Source organism: Dendrobates tinctorius, unplaced genomic scaffold (genome assembly GCF_039654945.1).
Source record: "Dendrobates tinctorius isolate UK_male_01 unplaced genomic scaffold, ASM3965494v1 ptg000103l, whole genome shotgun sequence".
Classification (NCBI taxonomy): domain Eukaryota; kingdom Metazoa; phylum Chordata; class Amphibia; order Anura; family Dendrobatidae; genus Dendrobates; species Dendrobates tinctorius.
In genome coordinates, this window is record NW_027361771.1 from 30,363,829 (window position 1) to 30,386,878 (window position 23,050).

Consider the following 23,050-nt stretch of genomic DNA (forward strand, 5'->3'; position numbering starts at 1 on the left):
GGGTGAGAGGAGCATGCATACCAGGATTGGGGTGTGAGAGGACCATGCATATCAGGATTGGGGTGTGAGAGGACCATGCATATCAGGATTGGGGGTGAGGGGACCATGCATACCAGGATTGGGGTGTGAGAGGACCATGCATATCAGGATTGGGGGGTGAGGGGGCCATGCATACCAGGATTGGGGTGTGAGAGGACCATGCATATCAGGATTGGGGTGTGAGAGGACCATGCATATCAGGATTGGGGGTGAGGGGACCATGCATACCAGGATTGGGGTGTGAGAGGACCATGCATATCAGGATTGGGGGTGAGGGGACCATGCATACCAGGATTGGGGTGTGAGAGGACCATGCATATCAGGATTGGGGGGTGAGAGGACCATGCATATCAGGATTGGGGGTGAGGGGACCATGCATACCAGGATTGGGGTGTGAGAGGACCATGCATATCAGGATTGGGGTGTGAGAGGACCATGCATATCAGGATTGGGGGTGAGGGGACCATGCATACCAGGATTGGGGTGTGAGAGGACCATGCATATCAGGATTGGGGGTGAGGGGACCATGCATACCAGGATTGGGGTGTGAGAGGACCATGCATATCAGGATTGGGGGGTGAGAGGACCATGTATATCAGGATTGGGGGTGAGAGGGCCATGCATATCAGGATTGGGGGGTGAGAGGACCATGTATATCAGGATTGGGGGTGAGAGGACAATGCATATCAGGACTGGGGGTGAGAGGACCATGCATATCAGGATTGGGTGGTGAGAGGACCATGCATATTATATCAGGATTGGGGGTGAGAGGACGGGATGCACATGTAGGGGACAGAAACAGTTATGATGGCACACTTCACTTCACTTTAGTGTAAAACACATATGAAAAGATGACAAGTATGACTGACTAGAAATAGGCCCAATGCTATTGCATCGGGAGTGCGGTGAAATGAACATCCGCCAGTGGGCGGCTCAGCCAATGAGCGGTGCCACGCAGCTTTGGCGGGGGATTTGAATCCCCCACCCCACCGGCAGATCCAATGAGCGGTGCCGCGCGGGATTTATGACCTCAAAGCACTACACCAGCAGCGAGGATTTGAGTTTTAAAGTTGTGCATGGAAGTGCATTGGGGCTTCTGGCATCTCAGCATCTGTCCCTGCCCAACTGACAGGTCAGTGGCTGTGTACCCAAGCAAACAATCTGTCAATCAGACAGAGGAGGGTGCTTCTAGGTAGGAAAAGAGACTGAAGAGCTAGAGGTGCATCATCACACCCCAATGCACTTCCAGACACAATTTCTCGCTGTTAGAGCAGTGCTTTGGGGGTCATAAAGATATGTATCCTACACTATGCAATGAGCCAAATAGCAAGTGACAGACCCCACACTGTAAATGGAGTGCAAGTAGAGTGACAGATGGAGGGCAGGTAGAGAACAACAGATCTCGCACTATGCAATGAGACAAGTAGCAAATGACAGTCCCTACACTACACAAGAAGGGCAGGTAGACAGTGACAGACTCCACATTACACAATAAGGCATGTAGCAAGTGACAGACCCCACACTACAAATGAAGGCAAGTAGAAGGAACAGGCCCTGTACTACACATTGAGGCAAACAGCAAGTAACAGACCATGCACTATACATGGAAGGCAGGTAGAGAGTGACAGATCCCAAAATATACATGGAGGGCAAGTAGAGTAACAGACTCCACCTTACACATGGAGGGTAGGTAGAAAGTGACAGATCCCAAACTACACATGAATGGCAGGTAGAGAGTGACAGATCAAAACATATGATGGAGTGCAGGTAGAAAGTAACAGATCTCACACTACATAATGAGGCAGATAGAAGGTCACAAACATCACACTACACATTGAGGGTAGGTAGTGAGTGACAATAGCCGCACAACACAATAAGGCAAGAAGAGAGTGACAGATCATGCAAAAAAGGAAAAAATGTTTTTCTCAGTTCACCTAAATATATTGAAGGTGTTCATATACTAATATATTTCATTGAGGGTGTAGAGGAACAAACCATCCCGGTTGAATTGTGGGTGCTGTTTAGTGGATCTAGAGCACACTGATGATCCAGCTTTTAGGTAAAAAACTTCTTTATTACATTATATTAAAACCCAGTAAGATAAAAAAAACTGTAAATATTCCAAGTTCAAATAAGCATAGCCATAAGTTTTTATATTTCACCGAGTTTTAACATAATGTAATAAACACTAAAAGCATTTTACCTAGAAGACGAGTGCTGGAATTTAGATTTATTTTGCTCTGGATCCAGTCTTGAAAGTGACAGGTCACTACCAAAAACATGGAGGGCAGGTAGAAAGTGACAGACCCTGCAATATTAGAAAATGGTTCACATATCACTGTGAACAGCGCTCCCAGGATGACATCTCTACACCATCTGTTTAATGTGAAGACCTGAAGGAGTTTATCTATTAAATAAAAGTCTTATTCTACACAAAGCTGTGTGTGAGATTTCAGCAGTTGTCAGAGTAACCCAAGTGAGCGGCTTAATTATCAGGCTCCGGGAGATCCTATAGCACTTTGGATTTTTCCTTGCCTGACCTAAGAACTGGTTACCCAGGAAACTGAATTTCTTGAAAATGTATTTCACATTCAGTGTATTTTGCCCTACTTATCATTTTTGTTGCACATTGCATTAAAACATTACAGTCACAGCGGTGATGGCCGATGGTCTGCGCCCTCCCACACTGCAGAAAAAGGTGGATCCTGTCTAGGTGTGTGTGCTGTTACCTTAGCAAAATGTCGCTTCAGACCGCATGCTGCTGCTTGACATGGCAGGGCCGGACCCTCCTTGGTGTGCCACTGCATCTTCAATTCCCCGTAGGAGAACACATGCCCCAGCCTGCTCATCGTCTCTTCTATTACCCTCAGGTCTGACTACATTTTATATTCTTATCTAGTATAGATAACTTTTGCTGTAGGCCTCACTTGCCATTTAATCATTGTTTACTATCTGAGTATGGTTTCCTTTCTTCGCACACGAAACAGCGTCCCACCTACTCTTCAGCTGTTCACAAAAATCCATCCCTTAATATGGCCGATTAACCCCTCTCAGCACTTAGCATGTTGGAGCATTTTTCCTGGTTCATATCATTAAGGCTAACATCCTGAGAGATGCATATCTCCCCTCCAGTATTTTACCAGTGACCTTCTCTGAGTGCCCTTTAAATATGGTTTAGCTTCAGAGGAAGTACTGGTTGTCCTTTAGGAGACAGCTAATTTGCATAAATATGGCTTAAGAAGTCAATTCAATATCCAATTTTAAATTCTTTTTTAGGATGATTGGTGAATTTCATTACTAAGAAGATATTGAAGACAAGTTCATGTTATTTTCTGCACATGTCATTGACAACCATGCTTACATTACATTGCAGATAGTGGAATCATGGAACAACCACCACCAACTTACGAGAGGAGCAAAATCTTTATGTACCCACAGATGGACCTTCTGGAACTAAAAGAGGCTGTAAATACTCCGTAAGTAAAGAATTATTTTATTCTAATTATGTCGGCTATCAAAATTGTTGGATGAATGGACTCTAAACAGGGTTGGACTGGCCCACCAGAGAACTGGCGAATCCTCCAGTGGGCCCTGGCTTCTCCTTCAGGAGTGTTCATAGTGCAAACCTTGCAGCTGCTATGGCGCTCTTCAGTGGGGGCGAATGGTGGGCCCTCAGAATCAAATCCTCCGGTGGACCCAATGTTCTTCAGTCTGACACTGACTCTAAAATCCATCACAGTGGAGACATTGATAAGCTGTGTTTGACTGGTGGGGATCAACCTCTGGGACCGTTGCCAAATAACAAAGAGGCCACTGTGGCTGGGCAAACACAAGGTTTCCTTTAATTTTCACTTCTGGAAAATGTCTACTAGTCTGAACAGGAAACTATTCCTGATACAGTATGTGGCGCCCCTGAGGGTTCAGTCGCCACAGAGGTACTGCACCTCCTCCTGAGGTGTGGTACCCCACCATCCAGGTAAGGTGGAGACACCTGACCACACTCCAACACCTACACCCCACACCACAAAGTAGTGTAGCAAAGCACCTTTGGCGGCTCCCTGCTTGGAGTATAGCATAGCACCCCTTGGTGGCTCCCTGCTTGGAACACGAAATGTGCTGGGAGGTGGGTGGAGCTGAGTTTACATAAAAAGAGGGGGAAGAGGATAGGATTTAGTTAGTTAGTCACAGGAGTCTAACGAGGTCAGTCTGTGAAAGGAGATCCCCGGAGTGGGATGGAGGAAGGAAGTGCTGCAGCTGACCTCAGTGATCTGGGTTCACTGGCACAAGAAAGGAACATTGAAAGAAAGCCTGACTCTCCATGAGAAGGAAAGATTAGTATGGAACGTGAGGAGAATAAGAGAACAAGGACCAGGGTCAGAGAAGAACCCTTCCCAAGTTCTAAGTGCAAGGCCGGGGTCTGGTCCCCGAGGTTGTATGGATACTAATGGTCCTGCAACAGACACTGGAGGAATAGAAGTAGTGACCACTTTATTCCCACACCAGTCTTGGGGGCACAACAGCAATGATAGTGAGCCGGGACTAGGTAGAAGGAGTCCCCGAAGCAGGCTACAGCTGTCTGCCGTACAAAGTAGAATTCTTAGGAACATCTGACAGGAGGAACTCCAGTGTAACTCAGTACTGTGAGTACTTCACTCAAAGACGCTAAGAGGGAGACGTTCAGAAAAGGCACATATGTTGGCGGAGTGTTGGAAAGGAGTACTTCATCTTGCCTGGAAGTTGGCTGAGCTCCTGACCCAGAGGACACGGCACAGATGCGAGCACCTGTACCACAACAGACTGTGAGTAAAACTTTGGAACTAAATGCCCTGGTGTCCTCCACTTATTCCTGCGTCAGCCTGTCCGACACCGCTACATCCCTCCTGTGCTCGACACTACACCATCTAAGTGTCACTTCACCTACACTGCCCTGGGACTACAGCCCTGCCTGTGGAGGGCTATAACATCATTGCTGCACTACACCATCTGTCCCAGAGGATCTGTCTGCAGCGTCGGCTTAACAATTGCCGAACACCACAGGTGGCGTCACAAATCACTTATAAACTTTCACCACCATAAGCACACTGAAACAACCCCTTTTGTAATGGAGCCCCAGGGCCACGGACCGGGTCACTGCTGCCGTGACAACTCCCGTTAAGATGCTCAACCGGCCCGGTACCGAGTACCCCACAGCCCTGGTGAGTGAGGGCGCTCCAACTTGGCGTCATGAACAGGATAACGAGACCCGGTGCCACCGGGTTCTGTGTGCCTACGATTTATTGGACTTAAAAGTTTGTGGAAATGTGCAAAAGACCCAATTTGATAGACTGTAAAATGAACGCTAAAAATGGTCGCCAGCACGGAGAAGAAGAGCGTGACAACATGGGTGGTCCTAAGAAAAGACCCTGGGCCTCCCCTGTCTAAACTTCTATGTGACAGCAACATGGCCCACTCCCCGAGGGGTCCGTATACTGGCCTGGTATGGAGGAGTAGGAAGAAGATGCCACCCCAGAAGGAGGAGCGGGAGCCGGTGGCAGGAAAAGAGGCCAGACAGGAAGAAGAAGGGGAGAACGCCATGATGAAAGGAGAGAGGAGGCCTGAAGAGCAAAGGGAGATTAAGCAGAACCTCCCCGGTGCAATGGCTGAAGGCTCCAATCTGGCTTCCCATCTGGACCGTCAGCAGCTGGAGGATGAGATAGCGCAGTTGTCCCGCCGTCTGCGGCTGAGACAAGAAATCTTATGAACTCTGAACCTGCAGCGCGCCCAGGAAGGGCCTACACCCACGGTACCTTCACCACCGGTACCCGTCGCCGCTGCAAAAGCTCCACCCCAGGCAGCACCCTTGGAGCCAGAGGAGGCTGCAATACCACCGGGAGCGCCCAACACCATCCCCGCGCTGCAACCGCCGCTGAGCGTTGTCTGCCCAGAGGAGTCATCTGAGGGCCTGGGGCCTGAAGCAAAGAAAGCTGAGCCCCTGCCTGGACCTAGCATGGCTGCGCAAGTCCCACCGGAGATCTCCGCGGATCCAGAGCCACCATCTGCTCCACTGCCGTCTCCAGTACTTAACCGGGCAGTTCCACCCGCCACCGCTGCCACCAGGAGCCACACCATGCCTGCACCGCAGCCAAGACCGCACCACCAGGAGGCACCAGGTATGCCCGTCGCTCCTGAAGCTAGGGAAGCCAGTGGGTGCCCACCGGCTACAGCGGCCGGACAGGTAGTGCTGGACTTGGTCTGGGACCGGGATACTAGTCCACGGGGGGAAACACCTGAACCCCTAACAGTGGTGCCGCGGTCCACGGTGGGCAGGGGCCGGTCCAGGGAAGAGGAGGAGGAGACGAGAGCCCAATGCCAGGAGACCATCTGCCAGCTGGCAGCCGAGGAGAGGGCACGAGAGCAGAGGAGGCTGGCAGTGCTGGGTCCTGACCTGGACCGTAAGGAGAAGGTCTGTGCTGGACATTATGGTCCCCGGGATTCGGCAGGTTGGGGTCAGGTCCTCAATGTTAATCACGAACGGGGGTTTGGGTTCATAGCAGACCCCCAGAGGATCTCTGACCTATTTTTCAGCCGGAGGGATGTCGAGTCTCACCTTCGGAGGGGACACCCAGCGCGTGACCTACAGCCAGGGGAATATGTCACCTTTACCCAGCATGAGGGGCTACGCGGCTGGTACGCCCTAAACATACGCCGCATACCGGAGGACTTATTGGCAACTTATCTGAAGGAGAAAGTGTGTGTTCCCCGGCAGTAAAACCTCCCCCAGTAGTTACCAAAACTGTTTGTACCCACACCAGTGGGCCAGGCTACGTCGGTACCAATCCAGCATCCCTTGGTACAAGTCACCACCCCTGCTGTACCTCAGGCAGCAGCTATGCCAGCTGAATACCGGCAATTCATCAACCCACCAGGAGGTGGAAACCCAGAACATCTCCCCTGGAAGCAGCCCAAGCAACCAGCTTCCAGAACCCCAGAAGGGGACAACTAGCCATAACATTTCAAATAACTGACTCTGTTACCCAGGTGGGTATTTGCACCGTTGTGCTTTAAAATTATTTTTGTTTGTTCATCATGTTTTTTCCTGTTTTTGTTGCCCAGTTTTATTGGCAGCGTTTCTCACACTTGAACTGTGGAGATCATGGACACTGAATGATCCAGAACTTTGATGTATATAGTTGCACCTCCTTAAGTGCCCTTTCTTGGTTTTACATAGCCCTTTTATGGATAAGAACTACCTCATCGTGGAGCATGGCTCCTACCAAAAGGACACTACAAGAGATCCCGGCTGGGAGCGGTGTCCAGCACTTACAAGAATTATTGAAGTTTTGATGTGAAGTATTTTATAATGTGCCTTATGAAAGTATTGATAGAGAATAGCTTTTATATAAAATCTAGTTAATAGCAATAACTTTTAGGAATGTTTTAATAAAGAAATTTGAATAAAGATAAAGATTTAAAAATTGCAGGTGACAAACCAGGTATCAACGGTTGCCACTTAAGGTTAATAAAAGAAAGTAGAAAATATGAAAGTGATGATAATGCTTGAAATAGCACTTTGAATTAGGAACTGTAGTAAGATATAAATAGTTAGTTAAAATTGCTTGCAACGTTCAAGAGTGAGTGACTCTCATATTGAGAAAATTAGATAAGAACTGTTTAATAGCATTACAAAAATTTTGTATGTTCCTGTGTTTGTCCATCTTTGCTTCTTTTGCAGCCCGTGGATGTGCTGTGTTTAATGGGGGGTATGTGGCACCCCTGAGGGTTCAGTCGCCACAGAGGTACTGCACCTCCTCCTGAGGTGTGGTACCCCACCATCCAGGTAAGGTGGAGACACCTGACCACACTCCAACACCTACACCCCACACCACAAAGTAGTGTAGCAAAGCACCTTCGGCGGCTCCCTGCTTGGAGTATAGCATAGCACCCCTTGGTGGCTCCCTGCTTGGAACACGAAACGTGCTGGGAGGTGGGTGGAGCTGAGTTTACATAAAAAGAGCGGGAAGAGGATAGGATTTAGTTAGTTAGTCACAGGAGTCTGACAAGGTCAGTCTGTGAAAGGAGATCCCCTGAGTGGGATGGAGGAAGGAAGTGCTGCAGCAGACCTCAGTGATCTGGGTCCGCTGGCACAAGAAAGGAACATTGAAAGAAAGCCTGACTCTCCATGAGAAGGAAAGGATTAGTACGGAACATGAGGAGAATAAGAGAACAAGGACCAGGGTTAGAGAAGAACCCTTCCCAAGTTCTAAGCATAAGGCCGGGCCCGGTCCCCGAGGTTGTATGGATACTAATGGTCCTGCAGCAGACACTGGAGGAATAGAAGTAGTGACCACTTTATTCCCACACCAGACTTGGGGGCACAACAGCAACGATAGTGAGCCGAGACTAGGTAGAAGGAGTCCCCGAAGCAGGCTACAGCTGTCTGCCGTACAAGTAGAATTCTTAGGAACATCTGACAGGAGGAACTCCAGTGTAACTCAGTACTGTGAGTACTTCACTCAAAGACGCTAAGAGGGAGACGTTCAGAAAAGGCACATATGTTGGCGGAGTGTTGCAAAGGAGTACTTCATCTTGCCTGGAAGTTGGCTAAGCTCCTGACCAAGAGGACACGGCACAGATGCGGGCACCTGTACCACAACAGACTGTGAGTAAAACTTTGGAACTACATGCCCTGGTGTCCTCCACTTTTTCCTGCGTTAGCCTGTCCGACACCGCTACATCCCTGCTGCGCTCAACACCATCTAAGTGTCACTTCACCTACACTGCCCTAGGACTACAGCCCTGCCTGTGGAGGGCTATAACACCATTGCTGCACTACACCATCTGTCCCAGAGGATCTGTCTGCAGCGTCGGCTTAACAATTGCCGAACAAAACAGGTGGCGTCACGAATCACTTATAAACTTTCACCACCATAAGCACACTGAAACAACCCCTTTTTTAATGGAGCCCCAGGGCCACGGACCGGGTCACTGCTGCCGTGACAACTCCCGTTAAGATGATCAACCGGCCCGGTACCGAGTACCCCACGGCCCTGGTGAGTGAGGGCGCTCCAAGTAGCTCCGTTCTATCCTCAGTCCTGGGAGTAGGACTCTCGTAGATCAAACATTGATGGTGTATAGCCCAAAAATAACCCATTGAAGGGAACCTGCCAGTTGATTCATGCCACCAAAGCCCCAAGTAGCATGAATCAGAACCTGACTGCCTAATTGTTGCCAGGTATATTTTTCTCTAATGCATTGGCACGTAATATAGCACGGCCCCCTGCCAGCTTCTTCGCATAACACTTCGAATGATTGACAGGTCTCTCCCTGTGTAAACACACGGTTTGGGCAGAATGAATTGAGTGACAGGTTTCCGTTAATATTTAGGTCCTAGAGAACAACATATATATTATTATATGTTATGCAGTTGTTGCTCCACATACTTTTTTTTTTAAAAGGAGCAGTTTTAAAACTTGATATGGATCCAAATTACTATTTGTATGAATAATCCTACCTGACCTGAAAAGTGACTATGACTATAGTGACTATGTGTCCTTTCACTTGTGGAGACGTTGTTGTGGATAATGATTAAAATCAAAACGGACCATTTGGCTGTTGTGCTGGTTCTTAGAAATTTAGTTGTTGTTTTTTTTAACCAGATTTCCATATGGAGGACAGAACCAATTGCCGATTCTTCCCCCAAGACCCCTGTATGATAATGTAAGTCTATATAATGAAGCAAATACTATCTACAATAATATCGTTGTGATTTGTTACATTTTTGACAAGTCTCTAAATTAAACATGAATAATTACGGCAATAAAAAAATCTGTCTCCAGGTTTTTGCTACCCTATCTGAGAGCAGCATCATGTAGAAACAGAGACCCTGATTCCAGCAATGTGTCACTTACTGTTTTGATAAAATCGCTGCTGCAGATTTATCAGGTCTCTCAGAGTGCTGAGCTCTGTTTAACCCTTCCTCCACCACTGATTGGCAGCTTCTATGCACATGAGGAGAAAGCTGCCAATCAGTGGGGGGACGTGCTTGGACTACCTGGCAGCAGGTTTACTAGTCCTCTAGTGATAATCTCCTGTTGATAAAACAGTGATTTTATAAAAACTACATTAAGAAGCCCAATATGGGATACATCGCTGGAAGCAGGGTTGTCCTTACGTTATGCGGATCTCAGATCAGGTAGAAAAAACCTAGTGACAGATTCTCTTTAAGGGACTAACACTCCAAATGTATAATGTATAGGATGTTAAATCTAAACACAGATTTTTCACACTGAAATACAACAATTGTAGTATTATTGCATTCAGTGCCATCAAGGCTGTAACTAGGTCTGTAGAGAAACATAGGCATAACATTATTCTCATATTCAAAGACTGGAATAAGTGAAATGCTTTATTGCAAGCCTTTTCCACCAACATAATGTGGGTACCATTAATGGCAATATGTATGCTGTGAATAGTCATCAACATTAAAATGGACAATATACTTTGTGATTTTTGTGATTTATGTTTTACAGGCGGCTTATCCTACAACTTTCCCTCCAGCAATGCAAGCTGTGCCTCCTTTTTTCCCAAGGGTTCCAGCTTCGACACCTTTTTCCCCATTAGTTCAGCATGAAACTCCAGTCTTACCCACAGTTCCCATATTAACAGATCCGGTATCTGCACACACAAATGGACCTCTCTTTCCTGCGGCCTCACCTCTGACTCCTACAGTTGTACCATTGCCAAAGGAGTCCCCAAATAATCCTTATCAAAAGGGTGAGGAACAGATGACCATGCAAATGCAATTGGGGACAGTAATGTCATGCATTAAAGAGTATCTAAACTTGCTTTTTTTCCGTTTTTAAACTAGAAATTGAATTAGGATACATTTTTGTAATAGAATCAATCACCCTATATTGCTGCCATCAAAATAGGTACAAAATTGTGCTTTAATAGGTGCAAAGATCCATACCCCATATCTAGAGTACAGATCTCCCGAATAGGAGTGGGGGGAACAGAGTCTCCATGGTGTGAAGGTTTCCTTTTATATGAGTGTGGAAGCAACAATGAGATGAGTACAGGATCTGAGTCTGTACTGGGCATTGTACAGTGCATTCCACTGGTAGAAAAGAGAAGTGCCTGTCTACTTTCCCCACTATTGCTCCAGGACCCCCGATCTTGCAGAGCGCCCTTACTGTGACCTCAGTATCTTCTCCTCTATACACCCTGGTAGAAAAGAGAAGTGCCTGTCTGCTTTCCCCACAATCACTCCAGGACCCCCGATCTTGCACAGCACTGTCACTATATCCGCAGCATATTCTCCACTATACACCTTTGTAGAGAAGAGAGGTGTCTGCAGTGGCGAATATATCATTGATGCCACCTGTGCAACCACAAAGGGGCCCAAAAGGTAAGGGGTCCCAAATCCATCTCCAAAGCAGGTGGAATTGTGTATTTTGATGAGCTATTCGACTGCAATAGGCCCACATGGTGTTCTTGCACAGGGCCAGTCTGTGTCCGCCACTGCCTTGTAGAGAAGTGTCTGTCTGCTTTTCCCAGATGCGCTCCAGAGCCCCCGATCCCGCACAGCACTCTCAATGTGACTGTAGTGCATTCCCCTTTATACACCCTTATAGACAAGAAAATTGCATGTTTATTTTCCCCACAAGTACTCCAGGACCCTTATTTACTGTTATATGCGCACAGAATGTAGACTCGATTTCCTTCAGCACACAAGATATGGTATCTAAGATATCTAAGAAATTGGTACTTACATCTAATTTCTACATGAACTAGGCAAATTAGGCTAGTTGACCCTATTACAGTATTTTTCCCAAATTACTTTTCTAAGGCTGCTTTTACACTCACCGTGTTTTTGCAGGCCGTTTTTGTGACCCCAATAGATTTCTATGGGGCTGCAAAATCGTCTCGCAAAAATTCCACGGTGCGCCGTGTGCTGCGCGGCCATGATAAAAGATCGAGCTTACTCAATCTCTTTCACGGCGTATGGACACGGTCCCCATTGAAAATCAATGGGACCACAAAAACAAACGTAAGTTTGCTTTTGCGGTGCACCGTGACTTCTGGTTATGCGGAATGCCGTTTTTTTTCCAAATACTATTTCCATAGTATTGGAAAAATGAAAACTGGCGATTCACAAGCTTTCTTGCGGTCCGTTATTGCGACAGACCTTAAAAATTGCGGTGATACGGCAATCAAAAACGGGCCGCAATAACGGGCCACAACAGAAGCGGTAAGTGTAAAAGTAGCTTAAGTTAAAACTAAAAAATAAACATTTAGATACTTTTTAAGAATGACTAACCAGACAGGTCATCTTTTCTATTAGTATAATAGTGGAATGTGGTCTTATGTTAGTATAGAACTAAGAGCTCCTTTTATCATGGTAGCTACTGTATATATAAAAAGTGATTTGCATTGAATTATTGCTGTAAAAGTCTCCCATACCTACATTGTGACCCCCTGATGACATGACATGCCTGGTAACACCCAGCTGTATACAGTTAGGGTTCTCCTTTGACCAGATGTCAGCAGAGATCTACATGCACTTCAATGGTCTTAATGAAGGGGGCTGGCTGACTGCTTATTTCAATAGCTAGGCCATCCCATTCCCTGCATACACATCAACAAAGGAGGCTACTTTGGCAATTGAAATATTCTGTGAGCTGGGCCTTTTGCACAACTGGTCTTGCAGATATATGTGCTTTTTAATGCACAGATAAGTCATGATAAACAATGCGGACTATTCTATGTCTTTACATCATATTTAGGTTTGACCTAGATTCCAATGTATATTTCAGGTACCAATGAAAGTGCTCCCTTGCCAAATTACTACGAGCTCATAGAGTTTGATCCACTGGCTGACAGCTCCAAGACTGAGTACGTACAACTGCATATAGTGTGTCACAGATGTATTGTTTGGCCACTGTCATTATGAATGTAATCTATCAACCTCATTGCCTCAATGTTATTCCATACCATTTTACCTTTTAAGAAGTATTTGTTCAATCAACAAATTTACTCCCATTTGGGAATATTTCTCCAAATATTTACAAAGTGCTTGACATTTTTAACCAGGTTTGTTGGTGCACAACATATTGAAGACCTATCTGTACTAGAGGTCATTAATATCAGATTGAGCAAATAGCAGCCAATCAGTGAGGGTGCCTGGTGTTGGATCCCCATTAATCTGATATGAATTAGCAATCCTGTGGATGTTGTAACCCAACAATCCCCTTAGGGTCATATCATCGTTGTGATGTGGAATGTAATGAGCACATGACATTGTTTCCGGTCACTTGAACCCCACAATTTCCAGATCACCAGGTGATTCCATACTAAGATTGGGACTTCAGATTCTGAATTTACTGATTTTATTTTTTTTTTTATTGATGGATATAGTGGAAGTATATACAGTACTAGAGAAGGTTGAGTGTAAAAGTAAGAAATAACAATACACCTGTATAGTGGGGAAAATTGTATGAAAATCAGACTGAGAGAAGACAACATGAGCTGAATAGACACAGCAAAGGAGAACCTTTGTTCTAATAACTGGCATTGTGGCCCAAACCCACACCTATATTTTGAGTAACTCTTCTCTGTCATGGTGCTCAGAAGTCTAGAGGCCTACATTTACATTGGAGTACATTTGACTGTACATGCTGATATTGATTGAGCAGCCATCAAATGTGTATGAATGTCTCCCAAGTCTTCAAGTGACATTAGGAATTCTGACTTTAAATACCCACTGCTTGTCTTATTCCTGGATTTAACTCACCACCAGAGATATCTGACAAAAGATTACTCTTCTTGCCCTATATAGAAAAGAAGCATGCTTGGCCAGACATACCATGCATGACTATGGTGGGGACAGTAGAGATTGCTGTAGACTGGACACAGTTGTATGGCCACCTCTCTAAGGGTGTGTGCAGACGCTGCGGAATCTGCTGCGGATTAATCCGCACGGATTTTGCAAAAACCGCAGATAAACCGCAGGTCAAAAGACCTGCGGATTATCTGCGGTTTTGCCTGCGGTTTGGTCCTGCGGATTCACCATCTCCACAATGTAATGGTGTGTATACATATATATAAATATATATATATATATACACATTTATATATATATATATATATATATACTGTATAAATATATACTATATATATACTGTATATATATGTACTGTATATATATATATATATATACTGTATATGTATATTGTAAGAGGGTGACTGGTAAAATTCTGTAAGGAAGATATGTTTCACTGAGGTTATTAGCTTCAGTGAGATAAACCTGGAAGTTTACTCTATCATGTTATGTCCTGAGAGGAGCTAATCGGCCATAACAGGGCCAGGTTTTTGTGAACAGTGAAGAGTAGGGTGGAACTGCTGTTCACCATATCTCCACCCTAGAGTATGTTCCAGGAGGTAAAAGTTTAGTCTCTGAAATCAATCAGAGTTGTATGTTCTGAAACTGAGCTGACCTCCAAAGCTGTGCTCTTATTAAATAGAGCTGAACCTTGATTCTGAGGAGGCAGAACCCAAAGTTATGCGGACCATAATGAGTGCTGTTTGTTTATGCCAACAAGCCTGAATATGAAGAAATGAAGACAAATCCGTAGTACAGAATCGAAACATTTTGGTCTAACAGCGACCTTCATCAGTGTAGGGGTAACCTATATAATATAAGATGGTTCCCAGGCAAGTAGTGACCCATAAAGGTTGATCAAAGTCCATTTAGAATCTAATAAGAGGGTACAACAGGGTGGGCCATTTATATGGATGCACCTAAATAAAATGGGAATGGTTGGTGTCCCAGATCGGCACGCTGAATTTGCAGAATGGGCAAAACAAAAATTGGAACAGGACCCTCAGTTTACACAGAACTTTATGTTCAGTTATGAGGCAAACTTTTTTGGGTGGACCATTTATATGGATACACCTAAATAAAATGGGAATGTTGACAGTTTCCTTGCGTAGGGTGTCTTGCATTGAAATCTGCTGCAATGACCCAGGTACTGCGTTCACCAGACATCAACACAATTTCTATCCGCTCCTCACGTGTTAACCTCTGCGACATGTCAATGGCTGTAAAAAAAGAGAAACTTGTAAATTACTCATGAAAGAATAAAGTTACGTTAAAACCAAGCACATCATTGTTTTTCTTGTGAAATTCTCAATAAGTTTGATGTGTCACATGACCCTCTTCCCATTGAAAAAAATAAAGTTGGATCCAAAATGGCCAACTTCAAAATGGCCACCATGGTCACCACCCATCTTGAAAAGTTTTCCCCCTCCCATATACTAATGTGCCACAAACAGGAAGTTGATATCACCAACCATTCCCATTTTATTTAGGTGTATCCATATAATGGCCCACCCTGTAAATCCGATATACAGTGAAACTCCTTGCCTGGTCAGGACGCGGTATCAGTCGCTAGTCAGGACTCCAGCAGTGAATACTGCATCCTGACCAGGCAAGGAGCTTCACTGTATATTGGATAACACTATTGCCACACGTCATTTGGCACAACCATCTAGTACCCTGTCATAAGATTCTAAACAGACTTTTCATCTATTAAATGAAAATCATTCCTCTGAGTACCTCATTAAGCAGCCGAGTATATACAGTATATTCACTCCTCCAAAAAATAAAGGGAACACTAAAATACCACATCCTAGATATTACTGAATGAAATATTACAGTTGCATATCTTTATTCATTACATAGTGGAATACGTTGAGACTAATAAAACATAAAAATTATCAATGTAAATCAAAATTAATATCCCAAGGAGGTCTGGATTTGGAATGATACTCAAAATCAAAGTGGAAAATCAAATGAAAGGCTTATCCAACTTCAGTGGAAATGCCTCAAGACAAGGAAATGATGCTCAGTAGTGCGTGTGGCCTCCAGGTCACTGTATGACCTCCCTAAAACGCCTGGGCATGGTCCTGATGAGTCGGCGGATGTTGTCATGAGGGATCTCCTCCTAGACCTGGACTAAAGCATCCGCCAACTCCTGGACAGTCTGTGGTGCAATGTGACGTTGGTGGATGGAGCGAGACATGATGTCCCAGATGTGCTCAATCGGATTCAGGTCTGGGGAACAGGCAGGCCAGTCCATAGCATCAATGCTTTCATCATGCAGGAACTGCTGACATACTTCATTCACATGAGGCCTAACATTGTCATGCAGCAGAAGGAACCAAGGGCCCAGTGCACCTGTACATGGTCTCACAATGGGTCTGAGAATCTCATCCCGGTACCTAATGGCAGTCAGGGTACCACTGGCTAGCACATGGAGGGCTGTGCGGCCCTCCAAAGAAATGCCTCCCCACACCATTACTACCCCACTGCCAAACCGGTCATGCTGTAGGATGTTGCAGGCAGTACAACATTCTCCACGGCATTTCCCTACTCTGTCACAGACTGTCACATGTGCTCAGTGTGAACCTGCTCTCATCCGGGAAGAGCACAGGGTGCCAATGTCGAATCTGCCAATCTTGGTGTTTTCTGGTAAATGCCAATCTTCCTGCACGGTGTTTGGATGTGAGCTAAGCACCCACTTGTGGATGTTGGGCCCTCATACCACCCTCAGTCTGTTTCTGACAGTTTGAGTAGATACATGGTTGTTAGTGGCCTGCTGGAGGTCATTTTGCAGGGCTCTGTCACTGCTCCTCTTGTTCCTCATTGCACAAAGGAGAAGATAGCAGCCCTGCTGCTGGGTTGTTGCCCTCTTATGGCACCCTCCGTGAATCCTGGTGTATTGACATATCTCCTGGTATCTGCTCCATGCTCTGGACACTGTGTTGACAGACACAGCTCGCATTGATGTGCCTTCCTGGATAAGCTGCACTACCAGAGCAACTTCTATGGGTTATAGACACTGCCTCATGCTACTGTACAGTACCTCTAGGGGTGAGAGCAATGACAAAATGTCTTGCTGAAATGTCATCTCATTTCACCTTCATCATCCTAGTAGATAGCAGCAGATTTTTATCAAGAATGTCTTGGTACATTTGTTCATTCTTTCTTCAATAATATGAAGTTTTCCAGTGCCATATGTTGAAAAATAAACCTACACCATGATGTTATCATCTCTAAACTTCACTGTTGGTATGGTATTTTTGGTGTGATATGCAGTGTCTTAGAGTGAGGGAGACTAAAAATGATGCGGATGAAAATCCGCAACGTCTGCACATACCCTAAGAAACAGGAAGTAGATTCATCATGTGGCAGTTTCCTGAAGGAGTGTCAGTCTGTTTGATGAAACAGAGTTGAACATGCTGCTGATGAGTGAAAAGCCAAAATGTGAACTGTAGCCGAGAGAGAGAGAGGGATACCAGGGGATCATGCATGATTAAATGCACAGGCCGTGTGCATAGAACCACAAGTATCAATGGTTGCTAAGGACAATAGCTGTTTGTTTGACCAAGCTGGGGCTGGCTTAGCCGTTTATAAGTCCCCAGGGTCTATTCTGCTTAGTTAGCACCTGGACAAGGCTGGACAGGTGCTCTGCAACCTGTGGAAAGCAATAAAAACTGCACATATTTGGACCAAAACTGCATTGCATTTGTGAACACTATTTAAGGCCTAATGCCTATCAGAGGGAGTGAAATCCTACAATATACAGGGGCATGTAAAGTTTTGGCACCCACCACTGGTCAAAATTACTGTTATAGTGAACAGTTAAGCACCCTACATGGTTAGTACCTAGTAGGACCCCCTTTTGGAAATATCACAGCTTGTGAACTCTTTTTGTAGCCAGCCAAGAGTCTTTCAATTCTTGTCTGAGGGATTTTCATGCATTCTTCCTTGAAAAATTCTTCCAGTTCTGTGAGATTCCTCGTTTGTCTTGCATGCACTGCTATTTTGAGGTCTAGCCACAGAATTTCAATGATGTTCAAATCAGGCAACTGTGAGGGCCATTGTAAAACCTCCAGCTTGCGTGTTTTGAGGTAGTCTATTGTGGATTTTGTGTTTAGGATCATTATCCATTTGTAGAAGCCATCTTCCTCTTTTCAACTTCAGCTTTCTTTACAGATGCTATTATGTCTGCATCAAGAATTTATTGAAATTTCATTGAATCCGTTCTTCCCTCTACCCGTGAAATGTTCCTTGTGCCATTGGCTGCAACACAACCCCAAAGCATGATTGATCTTTTCCTGAAATTCTGTGCCCTTTTTTTCTCCACACATACCTTTGATCTTTGTGGCCAAAGAGTTCTATTCCTCATCGGCCCACAGGACTTGTTTCCAAAGTGCATCAGGCTTTTTTAGATCTTCTTCTGCATACGTATGACACTGAATTTTATGGTGAGGACACAAGGGAGGTTTGTTTTGTTGACTCTTCTATGAAGGCCTATTTGTACAGGTGTCTCTGAACAGTAGAACAATGTACCACAACTTCAGAGTCTGCTAAATCTTTCTGAAGTTCTTTTGCAGGCAAGCGGGGATTCTGATTTTCCTCGCCAGCAAGCCTATGAGCAATTCTCGCTGAAATTTTGCTTGGTCTTCCAGACCTCCACTGTTCCTGTTATCTGCCATTGCTTAATTACATTTCAAACTGACGAAAGGGCAACTTGAAAACGCTTTGCTATCTTCTTATACCCTTCTCCTGCTTTGTGGTCCTCCACCATTTTAATTTTCAGAGTGAAAAGAAAAGAACTTCTGGCTGCTGTGTTTGGGAGCAAGGTTAGTGGAGGCTGGATTTTTTCTAATTCTGGGAAACTTACATCACCTGGCCTTTCCTAACAATGATAGTGAACAAGTCACAACCCTAACATGTTAACTAAAGTCTGAAACTTTGGTCAAAGATATCTGAGCACACAAATCTCCAAGGGAGCCCAAAGTTTTGCATCATACTATTTCCATCGACCAACGTCAGAGACCTTAATCAGTTTTTATCGTATATAATTTGTGGTACTGCATTTCATAATGCTTTCAGTTTAAACAACCCTTTATTATATTGAGAATGGGATCCCTTATTTGACTTTTGAATGTCCCAGATGGATCAGATTAAAATCTGTTGGACCAGCCAATATTGGCCAAATATCTGATGTGTGTAGTGGCCTCCAAACTCTCCCACTACAGGTTAAGTCAGGGAAAAGAAGGATTGTAACATTGGAATTTCAACAGCGGCCCTTCTGCTTTCAGGGGAGATAAGTGGCTGCAAGAGTGGTCTAGCAGTGACTTTCTCCTCTCTCCCCATTGAAATCACACAAATTTTCTGCCGGGCGCTCAAATATGTATATGAGAAGTTGAAAAAGATAGCTATTCCATTTATTTGACCAGCAAACAGCCCTGCATCAGGAGCTTTCATATCTCTAGGGCACAAACATCTATTTATGTAATTGCCTTGTAATGTTTTCATTTCCTGTTCTGTCCAGATGTCACCGTATCCCAGAATTCCAAGCGGAGGAAGTTCACCGACCACCATATTAGGACACCCAAATGATGGGTGTCTCAATATGGAAACTGCTGCTGGTACCAACCTATTGCACGGTACCACCAGCAGAACACCGTCGCACCACACACTCTATACGCCGTACGCACCTCACACACTCACTTTCACACTCACACACACTCACACTCATCACTCACACACACACTCTCACTCACGCAGCCTCTTGCACGGTACCACCAGCGGAACACCATCGCACTGCGCCTGTGCGAATCCCGCGCAGGCACAGTGAATCATTCGGCTGATCCCGGCGGCAGATGCTCGACGTGTCTACAGGCAGAGGAAGCTGGTCACATTAAAGGGGTTTTCCCACGAACAAAAGTTCATTTTAAAAATTGTGTCTGACTGTGTACGGAGCATACCACATCTCTTGGGCAGGGGAGGAAGCAAAAGACAATACTAACATTACAGCTGGGGATCACAGAGGATTCATTTTGTGAGGTAAAATATTTCACTGACTGTTTTTAAACAATATTTTACCTCACAAAATGTATCCTCTGTGATCTCCTGCTATAATGTCAGTATTTTTTTTTGCTTCCTCCCCTGCCCAGGAGCTGTGGTATGTTCTGTACACGGTCAGACACAGGGGTGAAAGAGACACACAGGGGGAAGACAGCTCAAACGGGACAGCACATGAGGGGAGAACAAAGTACAGGAAGGAGACAGCAGACAAGGGGGATAGCACATGGGGTAGACAGGTCAAAGAAGAGAGCACAGACAGGAGAAGTCAGCACATGGGGAAAGAGAGAGTGGATAGGTGGGTGAGCACATGGAGGGGGAGAGATTCTCAACGCTGCAAAGCCTGCCACCATCGTGACATTACCGCCCTCCCGATGCGATAGCATCGGGCCTCCATCTAGTTATTAATAAAGCTTAGGTGCCAGTTATTTCTATTAGCTTTGTGTGTGATTATATACATGTTACGGGATCACAGCTTAAGCGTCTTTTTTCCCAAACTGAGCAAGTGAAAATTTTCAGCAAATCTCTTTCCCCCATTATATTAAGTTACTAGTGAGATTTGATGGACCCATACAGGAGAACCCCTGTGGGAAACTGTGCTCATTATCACCAGCTTTTCTAATGTCACATATAGCAGAGAGCGTTGACAATTATTGTAACAGCCTGACGGATGGGGAAACCACAAAGCTTTATATTTAATGGTGATTATTATTATTCATTATTTTAGGTCTCTAAGTTACTGGCTAGAGTAGTATTAATGTGTTTCCTTTTTTCCAGCTCTATTTATGAAGAAATTGACACCGCATCATGGAAACCAATGAAGCGTTCTAGCTAGCACTCTTTGCATGGTAATAACTTATGTTTCTGTTCTGTAATGTACCTTTGCATTTGCGGCAGGATTTCAGCGGATTCAGACCAACATAAATAATATGAGATTGCAAAAAAGAAACAGCGGCATTCTAGTCCTTCCTCTGTGCCTGGTATTGCAGATCAATCCTATTTAAATGGATTTGGTCGGGCTACAATACCGGACACAACCATAGACAAGTGCGACGCTGCGCCTGGGAAGACGATTCACGTGTAGTCAGGTGGCAATATTGCCTAAGGCCGCTGTCATGACACAGCTGTTGGCTAACCCAGGACCAGTGGCTCCTTTCCTGTCCCTAACACTAGGAGGCGCCCTAGCGTGCCCTGCTCCCCTGGATACTTCAGATGGTGAAGATGCCGGGGCCTCCCCCCTTGCCTTATCTCCTGAGTTAGCCCTCCGTCTGTTCTCTTCCCCACCCAGGGAAGAGGGGTACTACTGTGCACTGTACTACACCAACTCGACAAACAAGGCAACACAAACAAGAGTTAGCAGAAAACTCCAGGCATACAAAATATTCACTCACATATAACAGAGGAATGCACCGGGGTGTGAAGGTAGAGGAATAAGCTAAAATAGAGAAAGATAGGGAGTTACCAAGCATACAAACCAAGATAACTCCTCCAACTCTCCTTCACATATGAACTTCTCTCCCTCCGTTGGCCATGGAAAAATGCTAGCTCTGACAAGGATTTGTAACAGAGCCCAGATTATAAAGGGGAAAGGAGTGGCTAACCAAGCTCAGCTGTGAAAACAGGGATTTCCAACATGGCCGATTAACCCCTGTTCTGTCAGAAGAAATAAACATTTAAAATGAAGGAGAAGTGCTTCTTCTCAGCACCGGAGTAGGAGCAATCAGACGCTGCGGTCCACTGGCTCCACTCTGTCGCAATAACCCCATGACAGCCGCCTTCGCATATCCGTGTTTTTATACAGACCACGTGTCCATTAAAATCACAAGGAGACATGTCCGTTTTTTTCTAGCAGCACAGATGACAAGGGGTAATACAAGTCTATGGGTCCGTGAAAAACACAATGGTATCCGTTTGCCATCCATATGCTGTGCATGTTTAACTTTGCAAAGTATTGGAGAAGCTTTGTAATCCAATTCTGTCTTTATCCATACTGGACAAACACTGATGGCAAAAACGGACACAAGGACCGTACACTGATGGTAAAAACGAATACACTGACCGTGCACTGTTGGTAAAAACGGACACATGGACCTTACACTGATGGTTAAAACGGACACATGGACTGTACACCATCAGTTTTTCACATACGTGTTTAAACATGGACTGTGAAGTTGGCCAATTCCATTGTTTGGCATAAATTAGTTAAATTTTGAAGAAATTTTGGGCATGTTCATATAAAATACAGTGGGTATGAAAAGTATTCAGACCCATTTAATTTTTTGCAAATTTATTAAAAAAGAAAAACTGAAATATCACATGGTCATTAGTATTCAGACTTTGCTCAGTATTAAGTAGAAGCACCCTTTTGACCTAGTACAGCCATGAGTCTTGGGAATGATGCAACAAGTTTTTCACACTTGGATTTGGGGATCCTCTGCCATTCTTCCTTGCAGATCTTCTCCAGTTCCGTCAGGTTGGATGGTGAACGTTGGTGGACAGCCATTTTCAGGTCTTTCCAGAGATGCTCAATTGGGTTTAGGTCAGGGCTCTGGCTGGGCCAGTCAAGAATGGTCTCAGAGTTGTTCTGAAGCCACTCCTTTGTTATTTTAGCTGTGTTCTTAGGGTCATTGTCTTGTTGGAAGGTGAACCTTCGGCCAAGTCTGAGGTCCAGAGCACTCTGGAAGAGGTTTTCATCCAGGATGTCTCTGTACTTGGCTGCATTCATGTTTCATTCAATTGCAACCAGTCATCCTGTCCCTGCAGCTGAAAAACACTCCCATAGCATGTTGCTGCCACATGAGTCCTTCATGTGTTTTTAGCAAACTATATACGGGCTTTCATATGTCTGGCACTGAGGAGAGGCTTTCGTTGGGTCACTCTGCCATAAACCCCCGACTGGTGGAGGGCTGCAGCTATAGTTGACTTTGTGGAACTTTCTCCCATCTTCCTACTGCATCTGTGGAGCTCAGCCACAGTGATCTTGGGGCTCTTCTTTACATGTCTCACCAAGGCTCTTCTCCCACGATTGCTCAGTTTGGCTGGACAGCCAGGTCTAGGAAGACTTCTGGTGGTCCCAAACGTCTTCCATTTAAGGAT

The 23,050-nt window shown here is 45.1% G+C and overlaps 1 protein-coding gene across 5 annotated transcripts in view; it reads left to right on the forward strand.

The window, feature by feature from the left end:
• TOM1L1 (target of myb1 like 1 membrane trafficking protein) overlaps window positions 1–23,050 on the forward strand; it is a 164,877-nt gene that overhangs the window by 132,983 nt on the left and 8,844 nt on the right. For all 5 annotated transcript variants that reach the window (XM_073588168.1, XM_073588167.1, XM_073588170.1 and 2 more), the window contains 5 exons: window positions 3,413–3,515; window positions 9,675–9,735; window positions 10,548–10,791; window positions 12,834–12,912; window positions 20,732–20,802. In XM_073588168.1, the coding sequence (XP_073444269.1) occupies window positions 3,413–3,515; window positions 9,675–9,735; window positions 10,548–10,791; window positions 12,834–12,912; window positions 20,732–20,789 (545 nt within the window). In that variant the 3' untranslated portion in view covers window positions 20,790–20,802. The remainder of the gene's footprint in view (window positions 1–3,412; window positions 3,516–9,674; window positions 9,736–10,547; window positions 10,792–12,833; window positions 12,913–20,731; window positions 20,803–23,050) is intronic.